Source organism: Chelonia mydas, chromosome 2 (genome assembly GCF_015237465.2).
Source record: "Chelonia mydas isolate rCheMyd1 chromosome 2, rCheMyd1.pri.v2, whole genome shotgun sequence".
Taxonomy (NCBI): domain Eukaryota; kingdom Metazoa; phylum Chordata; order Testudines; family Cheloniidae; genus Chelonia; species Chelonia mydas.
Window position 1 is genome coordinate 239,278,268 of NC_057850.1, and position 26,250 is coordinate 239,304,517.

General features: G+C 39.4%; 1 protein-coding gene across 5 annotated transcripts in view; it reads right to left on the minus strand.

Moving 5' to 3' along the window:
* Nucleotides 1-2,645: 2,645 nt before the first annotated feature.
* The window catches only part of WDR37 (WD repeat domain 37), a 64,655-nt gene continuing 41,050 nt past the window's right edge, over nucleotides 2,646-26,250 (minus strand). For all 5 annotated transcript variants that reach the window (XM_037891016.2, XM_027830995.3, XM_043541500.1 and 2 more), the window contains 3 exons: nucleotides 10,224-10,358; nucleotides 9,752-9,866; nucleotides 2,646-6,427 (listed from right to left, as the gene is read on the minus strand). In XM_037891016.2, coding sequence (XP_037746944.1) covers nucleotides 6,296-6,427; nucleotides 9,752-9,866; nucleotides 10,224-10,358 — 382 coding nt within the window. In that variant the 3' untranslated portion in view covers nucleotides 2,646-6,295. The remainder of the gene's footprint in view (nucleotides 6,428-9,751; nucleotides 9,867-10,223; nucleotides 10,359-26,250) is intronic.

Here is a 26,250-nt window from a genome sequence, read left to right on the forward strand (position 1 = left end):
ATAACCAACCTAAGCCCTGGTGTAAACGCTGCTAGGTGGATGGAAGAATTCTTCCATCCACCTAGCTACCGTCTCTCAGAGAGGTGGATTTACTACACCGGTGGAAGGATCACTTCCATCACTCTAGTCAGTGTCAACACTAGAGTGGTGCATCTGCAGCTGGGCCATTGTAGTGTTTCTAGTGTAGACATATCCTTACTTCGGTTTAGCTTAAAGACTCCCTGATTAGTAAAATAAACTGCAGTAAAGCATAATTTAAACCAAAGTAAGAGAGTGGTTGCAGATTGAATTTAAACTGGCTTAAAATCTCACTTATTTAAACTGCATAACTTTCTTGTGCTGACAAGCCCTATGCTTTTGTGTTGTGGAAAGGAGTAGGTGAAATGGCATCTCCTTTAACTAATTTAATTTGCTCCTGTCAGGTAAGTAAGAAGCAAAGATACCTAGTCTAAAAACTGCTAGTGTGTGCACCCTAACTGAAGACATTTCAGTGTAACCATTGCTTGTGTCCTTAGGAAGGATACTGTTCCAAAAGAATTGCTGATTTTCACAGGATCTTTTATATCCAGAATCCTTAACTACTACTGCCATGCTGTCACTTCTGGTGTCAAACAATACACGAAATTGTTTGACAATGCTTAGCAGCACTGCACAACACTTGAAGATAGAAATTGAATATACCCAAATGAAATTGTAGGGGATTTTTTTAAAACAAAAACCAGTCAAACCTGGAATTAAGGACACTGAATTTAAACAAGTGTCAGAGGGGTAGCCATGTTAGTCTGGATCTGTAAACGTGGCAGAGTCCTGTGGCTTTATGCTCCAATACGTCTGTTAGTCTACAAGGTGCCACAGGACTCTTTGCTGAATTTAAACAGTCTACTCTGGCTCTAAGTGTAAATGAGACCATTACTGACCATAGATGTTTGCACAGCAATATGAAGACCTAAGTAATACTACACATACAACAAAAAACTATATTAAAAAAACCTCAAAGTTGCAGACACTAGGAAATGGCAGATCTGGATGCCCGTGGAATTAAAAACACATTTTGGTGCAACTGAAATGTGTTGTTTGGATTTAGACTCTTGACAATGTTTTTATATATTCATATTTTTTATAAAATATAGAAAATATAAATAAGTTTCAATAATCAAATAAGTTTGAATAATCAAAATGTTCCAACCTGATCAGGAACATTCTGTTTTGACCTTATCAAAATGCTTCATTTTGATTTTTTTTCTAAACAAAATTATATGAAACCAGCAAGTTCTCATGGAATGTTTGGAGGGACTGGCATTTTCCAGCAGAAAAATATTCCATCAGAAATTTTTTGACAACCTCTACTCTAAATGCACACAAACAAGAGGGCCAAATTAAGGGTTCACATGCAGTCTTAATTCTGGCACTTCCCAACTGTTAAGTTCTTGACTCTGCAACCTTTATGTTCTTTCAGCCTAGCTTTGTGTGCATAACTGCCTAGGTTTTTAAAAAAGCAAACTGAAAACATAGAAATCCCATCATGTGACATCACAGACACCCACATGATTCATCAGCATGATTAAAAAGTTTAGATTTCAAGGAAATTGGGTTCCATTCCAGGCTTGAGGAGCGTGCTGTAGCAGGTACCGACTTCCACTTGTTTTCTTCAAGCAAGACCCATTCTGCTGCCTTGCCTCCACCTTGTCTCTTTCCCACCCTGGACTCCTCACCTAAGTCCCATTCTCCTCACCTAGCCACCCATGTTTCCACTTCTCAGGCTTCTCACCCCAGTCCTCATCTTCTTGCCCAGCAAGTCCTTGTCTCATCCCTCCATACACCTCTTAGCAGTCTCCCTGCCACTCCCTTGCCCAGTCATTCCATTTTCCCACCAGCCCTAAGCTCCACATCCCCAGTCTCCTCACCCAGGCAGAGATCCCTCCCTTCCCCAGTTCCTCTAGCAATCTGGTCTCTCCAGTCTCCTTCCACAATGACCACATTTCTCCACACCCAATTGGTTCCCAGTCCAAATTTTTCTCCCAGTGCTCCTCATCTGAATTCAGTGCCCCCCCCTCAATACTCCTTGTCCCAGTCATCTCACCACATCCTGGCTCTCCCCTGCCCCCATCTCCTCCTCCCTCCTCACTGGTTCAGTCCACTTTTCTTGACCAGCCAGATCCAGTCTCACTTCACCCACCCCAACTCCGTCAGTTTCCTTCCCCACTCTGCCCCAGGCTCCTTGTCCCAGTAACTCCCCTTCCCATAGCGTCTGTCTCCCAATCTACTCTCTCCCCCTGCTTGGGTCTGGCTCTTGCCCGCACTGCATTCAAATCAGGCAATATCCTCCCCTCCCAGGGCCCAGCAAGGGGTATATCCAGCAACACCAATTAACAACACTAGTTCAGAGAGTTGGAATAGTGCCATCTATTGTATCCTGAGCTCCAAACCCATACGTATTCTAGATTTTTCTCCTTGAAGGTTTTGCATCCTATTGCTTGCTAGACATGACCCTGCTTAGCTTGTGGGACCAGACAAGAACAATGTGGAATGGTTACATGATACTGACAACTCTCCATGAACATTTTAGGATGGATTTGAATTCTGCAAGGTGTTTCCATAGCAATTGTCATTCATTTTTACATGGATGTTTGAATCTACAAGATCACTTAATCTTCATCTCAGTTTATTGTAAGTGATATCAGTGGTAAATTAAAATTGTACTGTATTCATTTTAACTAGTTTCTTTAAGCACAAAAATCAATTTCATACAACGTTTTTTAAAAAAGGGCGTTTATAACCTGTGCAACAAGATGCAATTAAAGATTTGCTTATATGGAATTTGAAAAAAAATGGAAATAAAAGACATTTGAGCCCTTTTTAAATCTATATTGAACTGTCAGCATAGCAAATTACAACACAAGTCATATTTTCAGGGACAGCTTTAGCCCTTTTCCAGCAGCAATCTGCCTGCCATTGCCTTGGAAACCGAACTAGAGTAGAAGAAAGATCAGCGTTGAAAATTATGATGGTGGTGGGGAATCATTTGATTGCTTTCCCATTGGCTGCAATACTGAGGTAACAGCAACACTAAGGTAATAAGGACAGAGTTTATGAACAGCAAGTTACAAAACTCTGTTGAATGATTTAATGCATTTTCAACCTGTAATGAAGAAAACACTAAACATCTAAAAGCAATCAGCAGAATACAAGTAAATAAAAACAAGTCGTTTCACATATTTATAAATTCAGGATTTTTCCCCCCAAAAAAATTGGCTTTCACAGACTTAGACAACAAATAAGATGTTTCACACCAAATTATTCTGACTCTAAAGTATGTACAGAATTTGAGTCTGTGAAAACCAATATTCACTGCTTATGGGGAAACACCCTCCCCCTCACAAAAGATCTTAGAGTTTGTCCAGTGATGCATTCAAGTGAAGTTCTGCATCAATAATGAAAATATGTAACAGCAACTTTCCTCCATTTTATGAAATGTTGGATATAATTAGTTCAGCACTGATTAGCTCTCTTTTGAACACTCTCGATTCCATGCATGACCAAAACTGAAATGCTTACACATGTTCAGTCAGCGTAACATTGTCCACCACCAATCTTTGCCTTACTGGAAGGGGAAATGTATGGCCTCAATATTTCATCCAAGTAGTAGAATATATAAAAGTTAAAAGATGGTACAGTCATTCAACTGATTAAGTATTAGTCTGCTCCTGAGAACCTGTCTCTAGCACCTTGGTTGGTTCCTCCACTCCATCCCCAGAGGAAATAAGTGTATACTCCTTTCTGATGTCAGAGCTTGATCACTCTGGTGATATAAAGGTCAGCAGCCACTGGAAACAATGACAATTAAACTGCATAGATTCTAATGGCTGTGTTACATGTGTATATGTTAAATACAGTTTGGGATAGTAGAATCACACTATTAACCTTTCCTCCAACCTAAGTTTGTCAAGTCCAAGCAAATTAAATGGTTAATCATTGCTCGGGATACTGGATATGGACCAACCTGAAGCTGCTTTGATTCTATTAGCAGGAGGTGCACATGGCAAAATGTGAATTTTTTTTTTTAAGTATCCAGACTGCATCTGTGCTTATGTTTCTTTTCCTTCCTCTCTAACAAAAATATGTTTTAGTCTTGTTTGTAAAAAACATGTCTGTAGCCCAACACCAACCCAGTGTGTATGCCCCAGAGAGTAAAAAAAAAAAATCTGATGAGAGTTTAAATTCTATCTTCCAAATTGTTAGAAACAAAAAACCACTTGACAATTAGCGTAGATACTGTGACAGGGTCCTCTAAATAAAAGTCTTCTGATACCAGCAATTAAAGCCTACAGCTGATCATCTGAACTCTTCACTAGCAGGTATGAAAGTGTGGCAATTCTGAAAGACTCACAGTCTACATATATACTGTTACTCAGAAAAACAAGTGTTTTGAAAAATCAAGCTACTGTAAGATGTTCTGCTCTATGAAGTCGCCACATGTATGCTCTTTTAGTCTCTCCATTAACCACCTCACCCCTTATTATCCTTTCATAGTTTTATGCTTCAGCTTACTGCTAGGACCCCAATTTTTTCATAATTACTTAATGGTGCACTTATTCTCCCCTCCTACTCCACCTCTTTGCCTTCATATACTAATGAATGAAAGATCCGGTTAACAAATCAGCCTCTCAACTTCACTCTAAGCAGTGCTGTAGAGGACTCAAGCTCAGCTTTTGTTTCATATAATCATAAGAATGTGATTAGAAGATCATAATACTTAATATCTTATGGCACTCCACTTTAAATATCCTACTATATAAGAAGCCACCATCTAATTACTTTGATTTTTCATCTTATGCTGTGATATGTCACACACTTAGGGGCAGAGCTAAAAGGTCGGTCTAAAGCAGCCTTCCTCTTCCTTCTGAAAATGTCAGCTGCCATATGCATTTGCTTATTTGAGCAACAGCTGGGAATAACTCAACACAATGCCAGTACAAGGCTAAACACAATGAGGAGGAAAGCCAGTGTAAGATCACTTGGGAGTAAGGAGTGAAAAGCTACAGAATTATTCCCTCTGGAATGGAGAAGGGACTGCAGCAGCCCTAGTTAGAGCTGAAAGAACAAAGATGACACATGGTGTTTATCTGTGGTATTGCCCCATTAGCCTTAAGTGTTAATTATCTTAAAAATCACATTTGGCATGATTGTCTTTCTTCATCTTAAAGACAGTATTTCAGACACAGACCAAAAGCACTTTCTCGAGGTTATGGAAAGACTCAATTTATCCTGACCGAAATTCATTTTTTGAGGTAGTACTCATTTACTTCATATTGCTGGCTCAAAATAAAACTAAGGAAATGAACCCATTTAAAAACATGTTCATTGAAGGTGTAAAAACAAACAAAATTTCCTTTTGGGGTAGGTAACCAAAAAGTGTCAAATCCTTCCTATATAAGTCAACTCACATTCAGTGGAACATCTGAAACTTTCATAAATGGTTTATAACAATAGCTATAAACTAAAGTGCTTTAAAAATTTGCTTGAATAGATTTCAGTGATTAGAATCATAATATTCTGGATTTTTGCTAGTATGAGATGATATAAGATTGGAATGAGCTTTATGCATGAAGGGCAGAATGAACATTTTCTTGTTCTTTTTCAAAAGAAATGTGCAAAAACATCCTGAATGTTTTAACGCAGCATTCTATGCACACTACAAGAGGCTGCTTGTTTTTTCCTTTCTCAAATCCATGTTATTTCTCCAGTAACTAGAAATAAAATTGGAGTTGAAGTTACACTACATTGCAGCACTAAAAATCATACTTCAGACAGATGCAAACAAGAAAATGTTTAACATGATACTATTACTGAAATTCACACTTCTTGAAGTTCAGCCCTGCAGATTCCTTTTAACACAAGGCAGATATGTAAAATTATGGAAAATGCAATAGACTACTATATATTCTTCACAATAAGTATATAAATTTCACATTTAAGTCACAAATGTAATGCCCTACTGTTCATCTAGCAAATGCTGAATAACTTACAAACACTTATGTGCTCTATATAACAGTGAACTCCTTTCTACTGACCAGTGGATGCCAAGATATAAAAGTTCATACACAAGACAAACTAATTTTTAAAAAAGTCACATTTTCTGTACATTACATGCAAATGGTGCACAATGTGGTAACAACAAAGCACTCCTTTTAAGGGAGAACTTTTACAATGAAGGCAGACTAATATTCAGAAGAGTCTGCAACAATAAAAAAGTTTACAAGTCCATGGCAACAAAAGCAAAAATTCTTCCAGCATCTCATTTTTCCTGTAACAAGGCAGGGATGTTGATGTTCCAGCCAATAGCTTGACGATCAAACCCACAGGTAAATAGGTTACATATTGGATGGTCTTCACTCCAAGCTGAACAGCAAACCATTCTTCTATGGCCCTATTACAATTTAAATAAATAAATTAGTATTACATTAAATAAAGGTGTTTTAAAATTAGCAACCTATTCACTATACTAATTCATGATGAACTGATACAAGTATCTGTTTGCATTTACCAAATAAGCCTATTCAAATAGATTTTTTTATATTACCTAAAAGGTCACACCAGGATGAACCTTCCAGTATCTTAAGCGCCAGTGTTTAACAGAACACTGGATGTTATTAATTTTTATTAAAAATTCCCAGTCTCTCTCTTGCCATGCATAAAACTTCTATCAGAAAAAAATAGCTCTCAAATATAATGAAGTACATTTGGCAAGTTTTAGAGCACAAAAAAAATGTAAGAACAAGTTAGTTTGTAAAATAAAAGTTTATATGCCATGAATAAGGCTATGTTTTAGTCATGGGTATTTTTAGTAAAAGTCATGGACGGGTCACGGACAGTAAACAAATCTTCACAGCCCATGGCCTGTCCATGACTTTTACTATATACCTCTGACTAAAACTGGGGGGAGGGGGCAGCCCTGGGGGCACCGCGGGTGCTGGAGGAGGTGTTCCAGGTGGTACGCCATGGGTCCTGGGGGCCATAGCCAGGGGGCAGAGGGGTGTGGGTGCTGGGGCAGGTTCCCTATCCGGCTCCTGGGAAGCAGCGACCTCCAACTCCTAGCTCCGTGTGCTGCCTCTGCTCCACCCCAAGCCCCAGTTCTGCAGCTCCCATTGGCTGGGAACCCCGGCCAATGGGAGCTGCAGGGGCGGCACCTGGAGGCAGAGGCAGCATATGGAGCTAGGAGCTAAGGGAGAGGAGTTCTTGTCGCCCTACCGGGGAGCTCCCACAACACATAAGCACTGCCCCACACCCCAATCTCCAGCACTGAGCCCCCCCCATACCCAAACTTCTGCTGCTGGGGGTCTGGGGGCCCGAGACTTCCCCAGCAGTGGTCAGTGCACGTGGCCCAGGGGCTACCTGAGCTGCTCAGGCGGCTCCCAAGCCAGCCACGCAGTCTGCTGAAGAAGTGACGGAATCCGTGACTTCTGTGACAAACACGTAACCTTAGCTACGAAGTCTGATGTGGATCTCTTGGAATATCGTGAAAGAAAATAGCTTTGTTTAGAAAAGCAGGCATTGGACAGACCTGTGCTGCTGATATTAAAGTACTACAAACCTAAAGGAGCATTTACAGTCTAGAAAAATCTACATCCTACAGAAAAATAATTTCAGAGATTTGTAAACATGGTTTCTCCAGAACAGCAAGAGTTCTGAAGGACTTTGTTCCTTTTACTTATTTCCTGTAAAAATGTATCTACAAATTTAACAGAAAAGAGCATGAAACTATGATCCCTCTCCCCATTTCTATAATCTTCAATATCTTAAAGATCTATCAAGTAGCACGAAAATCCTCAATTTAAGTATTACATCCTCTGTTGAACGGCTTTGCTGCGATCTACTTGAATTACTTTCCTGATGCTTTTTAGAATTAAAAACAGGATTAATGCCATATCGCAAAATGTTTTTTAGTTATACCAAATAAAAGACAGAAACCACTTCTCTCTCAAACACTGCCCCCTAAGGGTGTGTCTACCCAACAACAACAAAACCCTGTGGCAGAGAGTCTCGCAGCCCAGGTCAACTGATTCGGGCTTGCTCTACAGTGCTAAAAATAGCAGTGGAGATGTTTGGGCTCAGGCTGGAGATCGTCCCACTCTCACTGGGTATCACAGCCTGCGCTCCAGCCCAAGCCTGAATGTCTACGCTTTTAAATTTAGTCCTGTAGAATGTGCCCAAGTCAACTGACCTAGGCTGAGACATACTGCCACAGTTTTTGTTTTTTGTTTTTTTTGCTGTGTAGATGTACCCTAATAGGGACCCTAAAGATCATTTGTTGGTCTCATCTGAAAGGTAAGTTCTTCAGCACACAGTATCCCTTAAAACCATGCTGGGGCACTGGTAATACCGGCTTATATAAAAGAGTATCACCAACTGAATCACCAGCACCCTGGGTCCTGCCTAATTACAGATCTTGCCCAGAAGTCTTAATCTACTTTTGTTTTTTTTTTAAAAAAGTATTAACAAAAGTTACTTTCTGTAAGAAAAATAATAGCAGCCTGTTCAGTGACATTCCAATGGCTCGGCACTCACAAGAGATTTGGTTTTGGTTTCTGATCATTCATTCTCTTAAAGAACGGCTAATACTACTGTGGAGTCATGACATTAGTCGCACTGTGGGAGAAAAATAATGTCTCACAACAGCTACCCCTCAAGTCAATTAACAAGCAGTCCCAAACAGAATCCTTGCCAACCCTCAAATCAAAAGGATCATTACTGCAGGCTGAAGCATCAAAAAACCAAACTGAAATACTGACACTTCAATACTCCCCTCCCTGTTCCTTATGGTTAAGCTATTCTTAAAACCCTTCTTTTAAACTGTGTAGCAGTGTTTTACAGCTGTTGCATTCCACCCCCAGAGTGGGCTGCGTTTCAGTGGCATGCGATGTGATTTCTATACATCTACCTTCCAGGAATGTTGTGAGATGCAGAGTTTGTAACATGCTTTCGGGTCCTATGGAATGCTTGAAAGATGCTACAGAACTGCAATATTAAGTAAGTTTATTCTAATTTTAAATGGTAGTTATTGTTAGAACAAGTGACTATATAAAAGTGGCACCTTATTACTCAGATCTATTTTGTGTCTATTATGAGTCACACTAGCTAAATTTTTCAGGACTGTTTTTACTACATTATTCCAGTTAACTCTACAGCCCCTACACTAAAAGGAGAGAAAAATGTTGCGGGGTTTTTTTTTTGTTTGTTTTTTTTTAAACCTACACATCAGCTCTATTACTAAGTCCCAAGTCCAAAACGGATACTAGCACAAGCATGGGAAAAAAGCATCACTATCAAAAACTTCAGTTTGCAGGATGGACTGCAACTTTTTTTTACTTGTAAACTAAACAAATTTAACAGGCAATCACTGAGAGACCTGGAACTTCAAGATGTTATGTAGTCAGTCATTTTTCAGAGCAGATCCATGTTCTAAGATACACTCTACATTTAGACTTCAAGTGGTTTTTAAGCATTCTTCACTTCATTTATAAAATTTTAAAAAGTCAGAAACACTTCAGCACAGAGAAGTCAAGGTGAAACTATCTAAATTGAAAATATACATCATACATATTTTGAGGACTCAGTAAAAAAAATTAAAATATTATATTAATTTATCTGTTCCAAGATAAAGATTTACCCAAATTTAGAAAACTCAAAATGTTTTGTATTGAATACTAATTTTCAGTAACTGACAACATTTGCACTCCAGAAATTCAGCTACCTGTCTGTTACTGCGAGGGAGCCGTGCTAATCGCACTCCTGACATGTCGAATAATCTAACCTGACGGTTGTCATGTGGAAGGGCAATGATTCTTTGGCCAACACATACATTAATCCTGCACAGAAAAGATAAAAGTAGGTTATGTACAAAACTGAGCCTGACAAATAGGACTTGACAGTACAAGTCTGAGTTCATTGACAGTGATGTGGTTGAATATTTACTATTAAATTTAACAGTATTAATGAGTATATTACAGCAAAGATTTTTTTTATTGGAATAAGCTTGATCATGTGTGGCACACGGACGCACAACTACCACCAGAAATTCCAGGAAAGCAAAATTATCTGCTTTATAAGAAGGCTTTTTACAAATCCAACCCAAGCTTTGTTTTCACTCTTGATCATTGAATTTTAGTTCAGGTTCAATACATTTTAATTGAAATTTTTTAGGGTTAACTCAATTGACTGTTTACCTGTTCACTGCAGAGTCTGTACGGATAGTAGCAATAGGAGATCTCATATTTTTCAAGTCCCAGACTTTTACAGTACGGTCATCGCTACCCGAAACAACATTGTCACCCACTGTGAAAACAGCTGATGTCACGGTGCTAAACAATTGGGAGTAAAAAAGAATAATAATCAAAGCTTCAGGAAGAGTTAAGGAACCTTGATTTCAAATTCTTCTGTTAATTATTCTTATGTTCTTTTAAATGTGTCATTTACAATAGATAATTTTAAACCAAAGTGACTAAAAATTAAGGCAATCTTCAAGTGAGAGACATTAGACTTTGAATAAACTCTCAGTGGAAATGAGGGAAGTCAGGTCATATAGCACATAAAGCTAGCTTGGACAAAGCCCTAGGGGAAAAAACAACACTGTAGAGAAAAGTGCTGCACTGGTACAGACAGACTAGAGAAACTAAGTAGTCATAAGAACTGTCATACCAGTCACACTAATGGTCCATCTAGTCCACTATTCTGTCTCGAACAGTGGCCAGTACCAGAGCTTCAGGAGGAACATACAGAACAGGGCAATTTTGGAGTGATCTACGCCATCCTCCCCTTGCAGTTTCTGGAAGTTAGAGATTTGGGATTGCCCAGCCAAAGGGTTGCATCCCTGACCCTCTTGGCTAATATCCATTGATGGACCTACCGTCCATGAACTTATCTAGTTCTTTTTTGAAACCAGTTATGCTTTTGGCCATCACATCCCATAGCAATGAGTTCCACAGGTTAATTATATGTTGCGTAGAAAAAAAATTTCCTCTTGTTTGTATTAAACTTGCTGCCGACTAGTTTCATCAGGTGACTCCTGGTTTTTGTATTGTGAGACAGGGTAAAAACACTTCTCTATTCATTTTTTCCACACCATTCATGATTCTATAGACCTTTAACATATGTCCCGGTCCACCCGTGTCTCTTTTCTAAATCCTTTCCTAATGTTTCCTAACACTGTTAGCTTTTTTGACTGGTGCTGCGAACTGAGCTGAAGTTTTCAGAGAACTGTCCACAGTGACTCCAAGATCTCGTTACCACTGAAGAAAGGCTAATTTAGAGCCTATGTGTATATGTGTGCAGAGATTATTTTCTCCAGGGTGCATTACTTTGCACTTATCACTGTTTAATTTCATCTGACATTTTGTTGCCCAGTCACCCAGTTTTGTAAGATACCCCTGTAATTCTTCAATCAACTTTGGACTTCACTATCGTGAATAATTTTTATCATTTGCAAACTTTGCTAGTTCACTGTTTACTCCCCTTTCCAAATCATTTATGAATACACTGAACAGCACAGGTCCCAGTACAGAGAACCTCACTGTTCACCTCTTTCCATCTTGAAAGCTACCTTTTGTTTCCTATCTTTTTTTAACTAGTTCCTGATCCATAAGCGGACCTTCTGTCTTATACCATGAGTGCCTGCTTTCCTTAAGAGCCTTTGGTGGGGATCCTGTTGTAGGGTGGTTGAAAATCCAAGTACAGTACATTGACTGGATCACCCTTATTCACTTGCTTGTTGACACCTCAAAGAATTTTAATAGACTGGTAAGGAATGACTTCCCCTTTTACAAAAACAGTGTTGACTTTTCCCCAATAAATCATGTTTATCTATGTCTGATAATTCTGTTCTTTACTATAGTTTCTACTAACTTGCCCAATCTTCCATCTCTAATTTTAGTTATCAAATCATAACATCCCTAATGAAGACCTCTTCATTCACTCTGGTCACCTTGGCAGAAGATAAAGTACTAAACTATTCATTAAAATGGAATGAATGCTACATTTAAAAGTAAAATTAAACTATTTTAATCTCCCAGCACCCAAGCTTCTATATTTTTCCTGCCAAACTGAATTTCTGTACTGCTTTAGTCATTTGTATTGTCCACATCAGGAAAACAATTAAGCTCCTTTAGAGACTTCAGATGAAGTTAGAAAATGTTTTGGTTTAAAATATTTTTAGATTTTATGGTGTACACACACACACACGTAATGGTATATAGACACCTTTCATGGGTACATTTCAGATACTGCTAGAAGATTTGACAGATCATCAGCGGATACTTAGGATCTGACCCATTATACCTAAATCTGTGATATGACAACATAAAAAAAAAAATGTATCTGCACCCTTAAGGAAGAAAAATGGTGCCAAGAAATGTAAATACAGAATGTCAGATATATTGCTGAACTCTAATGAAGGATGAAAATGTTATGAAAAGTGACCATAAAGGAATACTCGTTTAGTTGTTAAACTTGAAATGATAGATCTCAGGGGTTTTGGCCTATTTCTTCAATTTTATTTCATTAATACATACACAAATTCTCAACTAAAAATTTGTTGGCTAGTTTCCACCTATCCAATGTGCTCAAGGCATTTTCTTCCCTCTCCTAAACCATTAAAGTATGCTTCTCAGCTCAGTTTCTATGGATGTGATTTAATGACCTATCCTGTAGTTGAGGTCAGGCACATCAATTTCTTGGAATTTAGTAATTTTAATTTAAGATGTCAGTTGTTCCTGTCATTTCTGTTGTACTGTGAGAATTTGATTTCATGTCTATTCAGACTACTGATTGAGATTAGCACTATCCAGGTCACAACGGACCAGTTTACGCAAGCCCTCTTAATTTAAATTGACATCAAATTAAACTCTAATTAGGACTCAACTCCACTGTATTAATGATACAAAGTTTCTTAATGCACTATTAGAGTGCAACTAAGCTATCCAGGGAAATTCACACAGCATGAATCAAAGGTGTTCACAACCCAATCTTCAGAACTCCATGCTCCCCAGCACAAAAATAGAGACATCTGTGCACCTAAATAGTACTTTGGGGCCACAAATACCGAAGGCACAATCTGGCTCTCACCAACAATTGCAGGATGGAGCCCTTGGACAGCAAAGTAATAGATGCCCTAGACGACTGGAATGAATACCCTTTCATGGTAAAATTACTTCCTTCTTGGGCTGGAGAATTTTATATGGTACATGTATTTTCCATACCATGCAACAGAGTTAAACAAGTAGTAAATCTTTCCTCCAAAGTATAACCTACAAATACATGGTTTCTGTATGATGCTACACTAGCTCTTTAAGCAACTAAGAGACTCCTCAGTAGTAAGTTTGTCATAGGGTTTCCTCAGAAGCCATCAAATGAGATTTTTTCCCCCTCCACCACATTGACCGTTCCCCTCCTGGATCTCTTCAATAGAGAGGCAAAGAGGGTATGTCTACATTGCAATTAGACACATGTAGTGGGCCCATACCAGCTGACTTGGGCTTGTGAGGCTCAGGGTAAGGGGCTGTTTAACTGAGGGTCCCAGAGTCCAGGATCCAGCCCAAACCTGAACATCTACACTGCAAGTAAACAGCATAGGCCAGCCACAGGTTTTTCATTGCAATATAGACGTACGCAGAGACGGTGCAGTTGCCACCACCTCCCTGCAGACAGACAAGCAGTAAATTATCGGTGCTTAAACTACTGTTAGATAAACAAGTTTACTAAGCACCAAGTCTAAGTTTCTTGAAGGTGGAACGCATTCAATGACACATTCAAATTGCTTGTAAATTAAATTCAGAAATGGGTGCAAATAATACCATTGGCCTAAGAGTGTGGGCCGGTGCTGCACTATTCTCATGCAATTCAAATCATAGCTCACTTGAAACTCCCTACTATTCCAATTTGGGGCTTTTCTTGATATGAGACTGGTAAAAATCACATCAAACTGTAAGGTTCTTTAATTTAGACAAAATAGGAACAACAAAAACCAATATTTTTCAGTTACAAACTAAAACAGAACTTGAACTCAGAGGGTTTGCTGAAGCAGCCAGTTAATGTGTTAGCACCAAACATTTGGAGACCTAGAAGTTAAAAATAAATAAATAAATAAATTAAATAAATAAATAAATAAATAAAAATTTTTTAAAAAATCAAGATTTAGCTGTACTGAATACAAACCATTAATGTAAGAAAAAAAGGAAGAGATTAAATAACTTCTCACTTCTTCTGTTTTTACTGGCCTTTAAGTGGTTCTAACCAAGTTAAAACTGTAGTTAACATCCCCTTGGTTAAATTAATAAAATGCATCAACAAAAGATCATTAGACCCTGTGTTAATGGAATGCTAAAAGACATTAGGTTTTTAATAACTCAAAAGGATGACAGGCATTGTAGGACAAAAAACTGGCAAAGAGGCAGTTGTCTTATGACACCTTAAACCGTGGGTCCCACAGGGAGTTTGGTGTGCTACTACTGTTCTCCAGGAAAGCTTCAGACTCTGCCAAACCCCAGCAAAACTCATTTATCTTGTCGTAGCGAGCAGCCGAGCATATACTTCCAGCTGACAGCGTGGCACTTTCTCACCACACACCACTGCCTGATCTGGAACATTCTGCTCCCTCCGTGGGTCTCAATCAACGGAAATACTGTAATGCTAGCACTCCTCATTAGGACTAACAGCTGTCTCCCCAGTCACACAGAGACACAAAACTATTTTGCATAACAATCTGCTGAAATTTCACACACAGGAAAAAAAATGATGTTGAAAATGTTGGACCATGAAATGCTGATGCAGTATGCTTTTTGGCACCATATCAAAAAAATTAACGCTATAGTTTCCTTTATTTGCAGTACACACTATTTTAGGAAGTGTTAAACATGTAACAATAATGCAGTGCTTTTTGTATCGAGGAAGATGCCTGGATGGTCTTTAACACTAAATATTTTGTGAGAAGTTATGACCAGGTACTAGGGTTTCGTTCAGGCCAGCCAGTTGAGCTTCCTTCTGAAACTGGACTTACAAAGACAGACAACCCGGACATCGTGATTAACTGATTTTTTGCTATTCAATAAATTACTACTCAAAAGTGTTATTTTTATACAAATGCAGTGTAGTTATAGTCGGGTATGTCCCAGGATATTAGGGAGACAAGGTGGGTGAGGTAATATCTTTTATTAGACAACTTTGTGCTGGTGAGAGACAAGCTTTTGAGCTTACACAGAGCTCTTTCTTCAGGCCTGATTACCTTTCCCAGACCTGAAGAAGAGCTCCGAGTGGCTTCAAAGCTTGTCTCTCTCACTAAACAGAAGTTTGTCCGATAAAATATATTACCATGTTTATATAAAGTACAAGTTATAAAACTTAGAAACATGACAGTTGAAAGAAAAAAAACCCTACATTTTCTCTTAGTAGAGCAATAAGACACAGAATAGTTATTTAGAACATAAGGGAGATTTCCTGTAACAATTCCTCCATATACCTGATTTTAATGCAATTATAACAAATGCTGTACACCACTATTATAGAAAATGACTATTAAAGCACTTTGAGATTATTAATTTGATTATCTCTCTGGACAGACATAACAATGTAAGAAAATGTCTAGTTAAAAATTCAGTGTAATGCTCCCAATAAAAACCAACATTACCTATTTCATTATTTAAAAGTAGAGAAAGTACAGTTAGACAAATTTAAATTCTAATTATGTATCTGTATATCTCAAATTATAAATTTGAAATAATTTGCTCAGTTTACATTTTAATATTTTCCCCATTAGTTTAATAGTATTTTCCCACTGTAAGCATTAATTATTAATTTCAAATTAGTTTAGTTTATAAACCAAAATGCGTTGTATTATTACAGCAAAAGTGATATTTTTTTATTTTCCTTCACTGGAGTTATTCCAAGTCAGTTGAAATGAAATGAAATGAAATGAAAAGAGAAATGTGTCCATTTACTGACAGGGGGAGGAAATGTATGATCTTTTCCATTCATGTGTATCTCAAATATCCTAAATCAATTTAAAATCTTATCAAATGCCAAAATGTTGGTCCACTTAAAAATATTGTCAAAACTGGTACAAATAGAGTCTTTAGCCCACCCGCTGGTGAGGCGTAATGGCCAGTAACTGCCTCAACTGTCAGTTTCTTTTTATTGCAGTTGCAATGAAAAACTAAAGAAACTGTTATGCCCAACTCTACAGAGAAAAGGTGGGGAAGCGTGAGCACATAGGGAATATGTCAAATACTTGTAGTAATTCTTGTCAGAAAGCAGTAGGAAAACAATATTCCAGAGCATATACTGTATTAGATCCCAATATAAAGACTCAACATCTCCACAGATGACTCTAAAAAGGCCATAAAAATAGGTAAACAAGCTTGGAAATTATTTATACACAAGAGTGTGGAAAGAGTGTGCAAGAACAAGTAAGATACCACAACTCACAACACTGCACTAGAGACATTCAAGACACGTTGGCCATACTATCCAGAAATATCAGGAAGCTATTGGGAAGACACTCTAAATTTGGCAAGAGTAAAAACCATACTGCTTAATATACAGGTGTATAGACAACTTGATACTGCTGTTTTGCAATTCTCGTGGAACAGTTGTCTTAAGTTAGCATCACTGCACGTTGATTACATGCACATGCATATGTCTAATCTGTGAATGAACATCTAGTATTTAGATGTACAAGTTTAGGACACACAAGTATACATGGAAAATCTGACTTTAGAAGATTCAAGGTACAGGGCTAAGAACTTATTTTCAGTGCTCAAAAGTGTGCCAGACACTTTACAGTACAGACAAAAATACATGGTCCCTGTCCAGAACAATTAATCCATTTACAGATGAATTGCAAAGCAGGGTAACAAAAACAAACAAAATGAAGGAGGAAAGACGAAGGGTTACAAGTATAGGATCATACAGGTATTAATTAGCGTTTGAACAGATCATGAAGCTAAACATTTTAAGAAAAAAAAAGTTACGTATGTGAACACTTGACCAATTTCTTATCGATATTGCATTAACAGAGAGGGTCTTAATGAGGTTATCTGAGAAAGCAGCCTGGAAAAACCAGTCCTAGAGGGCATTCCATGCACAGGGATAGTAAGTAACTACGCAGTCATAGACGAAGGAGAAATGGAGAACAAAGCCTCAATGCTAGCATCACTAGCAGAGTGAAGGAGGGGGAATACCCTTGAGAAGTAGACACGCTCTAACCAGTTGTATTGGTGTCAACTTAAATCCGACTTTGCAATGTTTCGTTTGTGTGTAGGCCTTGTCCAGGTCCTCTGCACAGAGGTGAACTTCATTCAAAAGCACATAACCAGCAGATATTTCCAGCAAGGTTAGAATTACATCTTAGACACTTTCATTTGGAAATTTTCATTGATCAAATACTGGCTGAAGTCCCCAATATCCGGGATGGGTGATATTGGACTTTTGGTATCAGAAAGTAGCTAGAAAAATACAAAACACTTTGTAGGTAGCATGGATTAGACATTTTTTGCAAGAAGGGAATGGATTTTTCCATCTTTAATATTCCATATAGAACTGTACTCACGTAAGCTTGGCGGGAGAAAATTGGTGGGCTTTCCCAGATGCTGATTCAGTAGCCCGCAAAAATACTTAAAACCCACAGGTGTCCAAAGATTAGGGCCAATGATGGTAGAAGGCTGCTTATCCTCCAGGTCAGAAACTGATTGCTTACCTGTTCTATAGCCTTTCATAAACAAAAAGTTGGTACTGCTTGGGAGCATGGGGCTGGAACCAACAAGGGTTATTTGCAAGGTGTTCTGGACACCCCTGAATTCCTACTACTGCACTTTTAAAGGCAAGGGCTGGATGACTGCACCAAGTTGACAAAGGGTGGCTTTATTAACATGTGTTCCACTCTTTCAAACCCCAGAAGCACATCCTCTACAAGAAAGAGGAGATTCTCTAGTTTCTGCTGAAATTTGAGACATCCCCAAAACCTGTAGCCAACACACGCCTAAAAGCATAACTCCAAGACAGCCATTCTCATTTTTGTAATATAAGCATCAGAAGCTGCCCTCATTTGATATTTGTCTCCAGTCCCCTCATTAATAAGGGTTTTTTCAGGAAATGAGGAAATGAAATTTCAAGGCTCTCTTTCACAGAAAGAGAGACTCCCAGAGTTTCACAATTTCTCTTTCCCAATGAAGCTTGGTATTTTTTTGCCTAGAATCACCACAGAGAATTAGTATACTGTCAATCAGGAGGGAGGGTCACAATTTTCTAACAGTTCCAAACTTTCACAATTCTCTTCCTCACGAATGTTCCTCAGTTCCAATGTGATTTTATTAGCTAATCTCTCCTGAAGAGCTAAAGATCCTGTAATGATACTTTGGGAATTGGAGATAGGAACTGAGTATAGACAGCTACATAATATTGCAGCTGGAGTGTGAAAATAGGTAAGCTGGTAATGGGAATTACATGATTTCAAAGGTCTGACCTCTGACTGTAAAACAACCGAAGAGGACAGATAGCATTTGTCTGCATGCACTGTTTTTGAGATAGCTATACTGAATGATGGAATAATTGGTAGGAGCAGGTTGGAAGAACTGTCACAGATATGAGGAGTTCACATGTACTTTGAAGGATCAAGTATGCCTCATTTCTGTGAGGAGTTCTGCAGTTTGCATCAGCAGCTGCACACGGAGGTAGTCTTGTTATGGGAACTGTCAGCAGTCTGGTGGCACACACGACTTTTGTCTCTGGTACTTAGTGAGGGGTAAGCGGAGGCAATGTTTCTGCAGGAATCCTCAGGTCAAGGGTAAAGGCATGGTTTGTGTGGAGTAGGCAGGCTTGGTGTGAGTCTGACAGCTCATGTTGACTATGCGTAACCTAACCCCAATTTTGCCTTAGAACTACGGTGTTAGACTTTGTCCAAGTGCTCATGTATTCCATTCCCTGAGCAGTCCATAGCATGTGTGTTATTGGAATGTTGGGGCATCACTCGAAGAGGGCAGAGTAAGGTTGTGTTGTAGAGTACATGTGCTTTAACTCTATTTCCTGGTTTTCAGAGGTGCAAGCATATCTGAATGAGACCTGTGAGGGCTTGACATACTACTGAGCAACTTTAACTCTGTGTTAAAGTTCTTTGGCATTTAATTCCCTTTGTTTAAAAAAAGAATTATTTTTTTTTCCTCAGACCCATGGATCACAGCCCAGCTCTCCTTCTCCACCACTTCTGGCTCCGTAGCAATGATTATCCAGGTAACTCAATGCCACTGGCTGTATGTTATTCCCTCCACTGTTCCTGCATTGTTTCCTGTCTCGCCACGTGTCCCAAACAGCCTAGTCCTCCCTTCTCAACCCTCCTCGTCATGCAGAGACTGGTGCTGGCATGAAACTTGCAGGCTGAAGTGCTAGAGTGAGGAGGTAGGTACAGTGTAGGGACAAGCACAGAGTCAGTGGGGATATGTTTTGAAAGAGGACAGACCTTTCATGGCATGAGTGCAGTGGGGAGTTATGAAGGGTAGTGCTGAAGCTGCCAACATCCCACACTGAACAGGTCTATTCCCTCCTTTCCACTCCACTCTTCCCTGCACAGTTCCAGCACCTCCAACATTCTCCTTCTCTCCATTTCCCCTTCCAAATGCTCAGGCAGTGCTCCAATTCCAATACTACCTCCATCAGACCTCCACAATTTGAGTAACCATGTGGATTTTAGAGCACTCCGCAGCTCTCATTCAAAGCTTCTGAGTTGATACCAAACTGTATTTTAATTAAGAAAAAGACAGTTACCTTTTCCGTAACTGGTGTTCTTCAAGATGTGTTGCTCAGGTCCATTTCATATTAGGTGTGTGTGCTCGCCACATGCACTGGTGCCAGAAGTTTTCCCCTCAGCAGTGTCTGTAGGGGACCGGCTCTGGTGCCCTCTGGAGTGGCGCCCGCATGGTGAGGTATAAGGGGCGCTGCCGGCTCCCCGCACCCTCAGTTCCTTCTTGCCGGAAACTCCAACAGTGGGGAAGGAGAGCAGTCATGGAATGGACATGAGCAACACATCTTGAAGAACACCAGTTACGGGAAAAGGTAACTGTCTTTCCTTCTTCGAGTGCTTAATCATGTCCATTCCATATTAAGTGACTCCCAAGCAGTACCCCTGGAGGTGGGTAGGAGGTCACAGATGAGAAGATTGCAACACAGCTCTGCCGAACCCAGAGTCATCCATGGCCTGCTAAGTGATGGCATAATGAGCAGTAAACGTGTGGACAGAGGACTACGTCGCGACTCTACAGATGTCCTGGATAGGAATGTGTACCAGGAAGGCCACCGAAGACACCTGCGCTCTCGCAGAGTAGGCTCTGACAATTGGCAGTGGCAGAACCCCCACCAGGTCATAACAGGTCCTTATGCACGAGGTAATCCAATTGGAAATCCTCTGTGAGGACACCGGGTGACCCTTCATTCTATCTGATGTAGCAATGAAGAGTTGAGTCAATTTATGGAGAGGCGTACGTTCTAAGTAGAGAGCGTCAGGATGCTGCTTGAAGGGCTTCGGGCATCGCTATCTGGAGTCACAAGCAAAGCATGGGATGGGCTGCACCGCTTGACTTGAGCTGGGGCCCAACTTCCCGAGGGGGATGTTGAGCTGCCCGACACAGGCCTTGGCTCTCCCCATGCCCTTTCCGTTCCCTTGCAGGAGGTAGGGGATCTTCTCCTCAGTGTCTTCTTGAGCGGAGCCATGGAGGAAGACTGGTGCTGGCTCGTGGACAGCACCAAGGGAACACTGCGCACAGTTTCTGCACCACTGTGCTCGGTGCAGAGTTGGACCACTGCTCCGGTGCCAGAGTGAGTGACAACTCCATTAGGAGTGCTCTTAGATGGATATCGCACTTCTTCGTCCTAGGTTTGAAGGTCTTGCAGATACGGCACTTGTCACTTATGTACACTTCGTCTAAGCACCTTAGGCGGCTGGTATGTGGATCGCTGACGGGAAGAGGCAGTTTGCAGCGAGCACAGGGCTTAAAGCCTGGGGACCGGGGCATGCCGCAACCCCTGGCTGGGTCCCGTCCCAGACTAATGAAGAGTTCAAGAACTACTACTAAAGTTCAAGAACTAACTCCTAAGGGTAACTAAAACTACTAACTATATATAACTATTTTACAGGATTTCAAAGTTCACAAGAACAGAGAACGAAACAACGCTAGCCGAAGCAGTGGACGTACTAGCACCGTCACTCGCGGCAAGAAGGAACTGAGGGTGGGGGGAGCTGGCGGCACCCCTTATACTGCGCCATGCAGGTGCCACTCCAGAGGGCGCCAGAGCCGGTCCCCTATGGATACTGCTGAGGGAAAAACTTCCAGCACAGTGTATGTGGTGAGCACACACACCTAATATGGAATGGACATGAGCAAACACTTGAAGAAGAACTAGAACATACAAAATCAACATGGCACATATTAAATGGATTAAAAACTGTTTAACTGCAAATAGGGAATAATCAAGTGGTTTCTTTCTAACAAGGTCCTCAATGATTGGTTCTTGGTCCTATGCTATTTAATATTTTTATCAATGACCTGGAAGAAAACAGTATCACTAATAAATTGCACAGATGATAAAAATACTGGGGACATGGGAACTAAAGAACAGGACAGGTCACTCACACAGAGCAACCTGGATCGCCTAGTAAGCTGGCTGCAAGCAAACAATACGCATTTCAAAGCATTCAAATGTAAAGTATGTAGGCCATACTTACAGGATGGGACTCCTATCCTGGGAAGCAGGGACTCTGAAAAGGACTTGTGGGATGATAGTGAATAATCAGCTGAACATAAGATCCTAGGAGTATAAACTGGGGAAGAAAGAGGAGGAGTAGTAGAGAGGTTATTTTACCCCTGTGTTTGGCACTGATGCGACCACTGTTGAAATACTGTGTTCAGTACTGTTGTCCACAATTCAAGAAGGAAATTGAAGAATTGGAGGAGAGGGTTTAGAAAAGAGCCATGAGACAGATTTAAGGACTGGAAAAAATGCCTTACAGTGAAAGACTCAAGAAGCTCAATCTGTTTAGTTTAATAAAGAGAAAGTTAAGAGATGACTTGATCAGTCTGTAACTAACTACACAGAGAACAGAAATTTGATAGTAGAGGGCTATTCAATCTAGCAGACAAAATAGAATGGCTGGAAGCTGAAGCTAGACAAATTCAGACTCAGAAATAAAGTGCAAATTTTTTAACTGTGAAGGTAATTAACCATTGGAACAACTCACCAAAAACATGCATTCTTTGAAAGTAAGACAAGAATTTTATCATGTGCCTAGGACACCAAGTCTGGAAGTCTGATTTAGTTACCTTTGAGAATCGCCCCTACTGATTTCTCTTAATTACGTTACGTTGTTATACATGGATCAAACATGAATGGTAGTCTAATTTTTCATTATGTTACCTTTTTAAGAGACACAGCAAAAATTCAAGAAGTATTTTTAATGTAGAGTGCTTTTATAAAAATGTAACATGTTCTAGAATTAGCTTAGAACATGTGCAGCATTATAATAATTCAATATTCAACTTGAAAGACTTAGAGGATAGCTCTCAGGAAACATGCTATCTGCAATTTATGATTTTAAAGATGCTCGAACAAAAATCATGTGACATTACACTTTGAACACAGATTTTAAAGACTGTTTTCCTTCACTGTGGACAGAGACACTGTACTTTTAAGCCATTTTACATTTTTAGTTTTAATATAGTGCTGAGAAAAAGCTTAGTTTATCATAACATCTAGTTCAGATTCCCTCCTTCATGCATCTTTCCAATTTTTTTAAACAAGCAGCTCCTTGATGCATAAACCTATCTAAAACAGAGAAACTGTAGTGTCAGCCCTAAGTGGCTAAAGCAATGGATGCTTGAGGAGAATTTCATTCTGGTTTGTTTTCTCTTTTCCTAAATTTGGGACTCTTCTGGAGGCTAAGTGCCCAAGTGTTGTCATGGAACATTTTCAGCATTTAATAAAGGGTTATGGTGCCATCTGTTGGAAGATGATCTGAAAGCAGTTTGAACAAAATATTGCAAATATTTAACTGTAGGGCTCTGTGATGAATACTCTACATGGCACAGGTAAGAAGAGTATTCAGAATTCCTCTGAATTATAATTCTACTGAAATTCACATTTAGTCTCACATTACTTACTATCTCCTACTGATTAAGATGACAAAGCAGATGCTAGGCCCCACTTGAACAGGAAGTACAAAGTTTTACTCCCACTTTAGAGATAAAAGTGACCGAAAAATCATTTCTTCTGATGGGGGAAGAAAAATGTAGTTCTGATCCATGTACCAACAGGATCCAACAGTGGTTTTGAATCTCAACCAGAACAAGTGGGAATAACAATCTGTGACTTCAGGGGGAAAAACACAAAAGTGGCAAGTTAAATCATGTACGTGAATACTATCCATCCCTCGCAATCTACATCACCCACACTACTTTTATATATTTATTCACATACACAGTCAATTTTTAAAAAGTACTTGTATGTTCCCTTGGATCTTTTAGATGAAAATAGGTTACATATTCCCAAGCTGATCAACCTATAAATAGCATGACAGTTCTTGAAGATGTCGTGTGAATAGTATCTTAGAAAAAAAATTTCTGGAATACACGCAGGAAAAAGGAGATTGCTCCAGTCACCCACCTATAAACTGACACTTAAAAAATTGTTAAGCAACAATGCCAGAACTGTAAGCTTTTATGATTCTACTTCTGTCTTCAACCAGCTTACAAAACCGATGCTGACTCGGAACCACCAAGGACCAGGTCAAAAAACAAAAAACTACCCACTCCCAGAATTTAAAGTGACACTCTCTCAAGAGAGCCTGTAGTTGTTCAGTGGAATAAGCTACACACAGGAAACCGTTGGGGATGAAGAAATAGTTTGGCCTACTTTAGGTTACCATCAAGGAGTACTAAGACTTTAGGTAAGATAGACATGCAAGCAGACTGTTTGAAAACCCTTTTTCTCTAAAAGATTTGTTCCTACTGCTAAACAAACAGTACTTCTAATGTAAGAAAGCTTATGGTCACTATATACCACTGGTCCAGATTCCCAAAGGGAAGAATCACAGGTGCCTAATTCAGACCTCTGGCTGATAACAATGAATACACAAGTACTTTAAGCCATGACATGGGCTACGAGTGGGAGAACTGCAAAATTCCAATCCTGGATAGGTAAAGACACAAGAGGCCCAACACCTGATGGGCTGCACTCAGAGATCCCAAGGGGGAGAGGCAGCTAGCCTTGTCACCATGACAAATGCACTATACCTTTTAATGTGTGAGCCTAATAAAATTCTCAGTGCTACAATGGGGTAATTTACACCTCCATCAAGTCCTTCTGTTATACCTCATTCCAGTAGGCAAAAGAGCTGCTCCCACGCTACATAATGGGAGCAGAGCATACCCAGCTATGCTAGCACATTGTGGGACTTATGCGCAGCACATAAAAACAGACAAACGGACCAGAAGTATGTCATCTATGAACTACGCGCTTTCCTCTTACAAGCAAGCTTAGGATCTCTCTCAGGTATAATATCCTGCTTAGAGCAAAGCATCATCTCTTCCACAAAGTAAGAATTCTAAGCATCTCTAGGATCTAAGGCTGTAAAAGCATTCTTCTGACATAAAAGGTACCAAAAATAAAGTAGATAAATAAAACTGATATACAGTAAAGTAAGAGTTTTCTAAATTAACTATTGGCAGGAGAGAAAGTGCTATATCAAATCAGTCAGATAATGCTGACCAAACTCCGATGCAGGACTCTAAAGGTGACAAACATACAAAAGAATGACACAAAAAGGGAAGACAAATGGAGACAGGAGTGGTGGTTGAAAGCTGAAGAAAGTGTGACCAAAAAATGGTCAAAATTTGTCTCTAGTGTTAAAAACATAGCCCCCACCACAATCTGCAATAGTTCAGATGGTAATTTTTCATCTTCAGTCTTCGATCCTTTTCAGCTTTTCCAGCCTCTCAAGATTCATGCCATTTGACATCACTGAGCATATAGTGAGGAATCTCGTACACCAGTAAAACATTAATTTTCAAATCACATTTCTTCCCTCTGTGCTCAGTATATATAATCTGTGAGTATTAAAGCACAGGGGAAATGAGTATGAGCAGCACAAAACCTAATTCCTCTTATGTATAGGCCACAATTAACAAGTCTACAAACTAATTCAAGCCCTCAGGCCATGGTTCAGTCTACTCTACTGTAAGGAAAAAACAGATCAGTAAATGGCTAATTGTGATACACTGGCACCCATCATAGTTTGGAAGTATCTGAGTTTGGAACAAGGAGGTGGACACTTACAAAAACTATTGATACAGTAAATTTCAAATTATCATTAAGCAACAATGAAATATCTAATTGAGAATAAAAGGAAACTCCTATTTAAGTCAGTGCTCACCTTTTGGGAACCCCTGCCCCCACACACACATCCTCTGGTAGTCAAGCTTTGCTTTCAAACTTCACAAGCAACAAGGGCTTTTAAATCTATACCACTTTCTAATTTGGGTAAGATATTTAGGATGTTTGCCTTCTGCTTTCCTCACCTCCCTCATTTTTGTTTTACTTCAAAAAAGGGTATGCTTTGCTACCATATTCAGAGACTCATACAGCGACTTCCGCTTATCTTCAGTAGAAGCCAGCAGATCAGCATCAAATCCCAAAACTCATCACAAAAGTTTTAAACACATCAGTCATTTTGGATAATGAAACAGTGTCTGAAATATTTGCATGCGTCTAATTTGTAAGTATAAGTTGTGAAGTTAAAAATTACTGCAAAATGAAAAAGAGTATAGAAATTTAAAATGTTGCCTTGAATTTGTTTTCTTGGCTCTGTATAAGTCACCTTTATTTCACAATTAAGACTACAACAAATAAGGGAGGGGAAATTTCTCTTAATCAATATTTTACAGCAGTGTTCCTAAACTACACACAACACTGCTTAAACAAGCATCTACAGTAAATTTAAATGTAAAGAGTATGAACTACTTATTAAAGATGCCTAATTAAAAAGAGACCTATTGTGTAAGCAGCAACAAGCAAGTGCAATTATTGCTTTTTTAGCATTTAATGCCAGTATTACATTTGCAGGAGAGTATTAAAGGGTTTCTGTGAAAGGCAAAGTTTACTAAACTAACACAGAGATGGTCTTAATATCATAAAAAGTACAGGAATCTTTTGGTACAGTTTATCAAC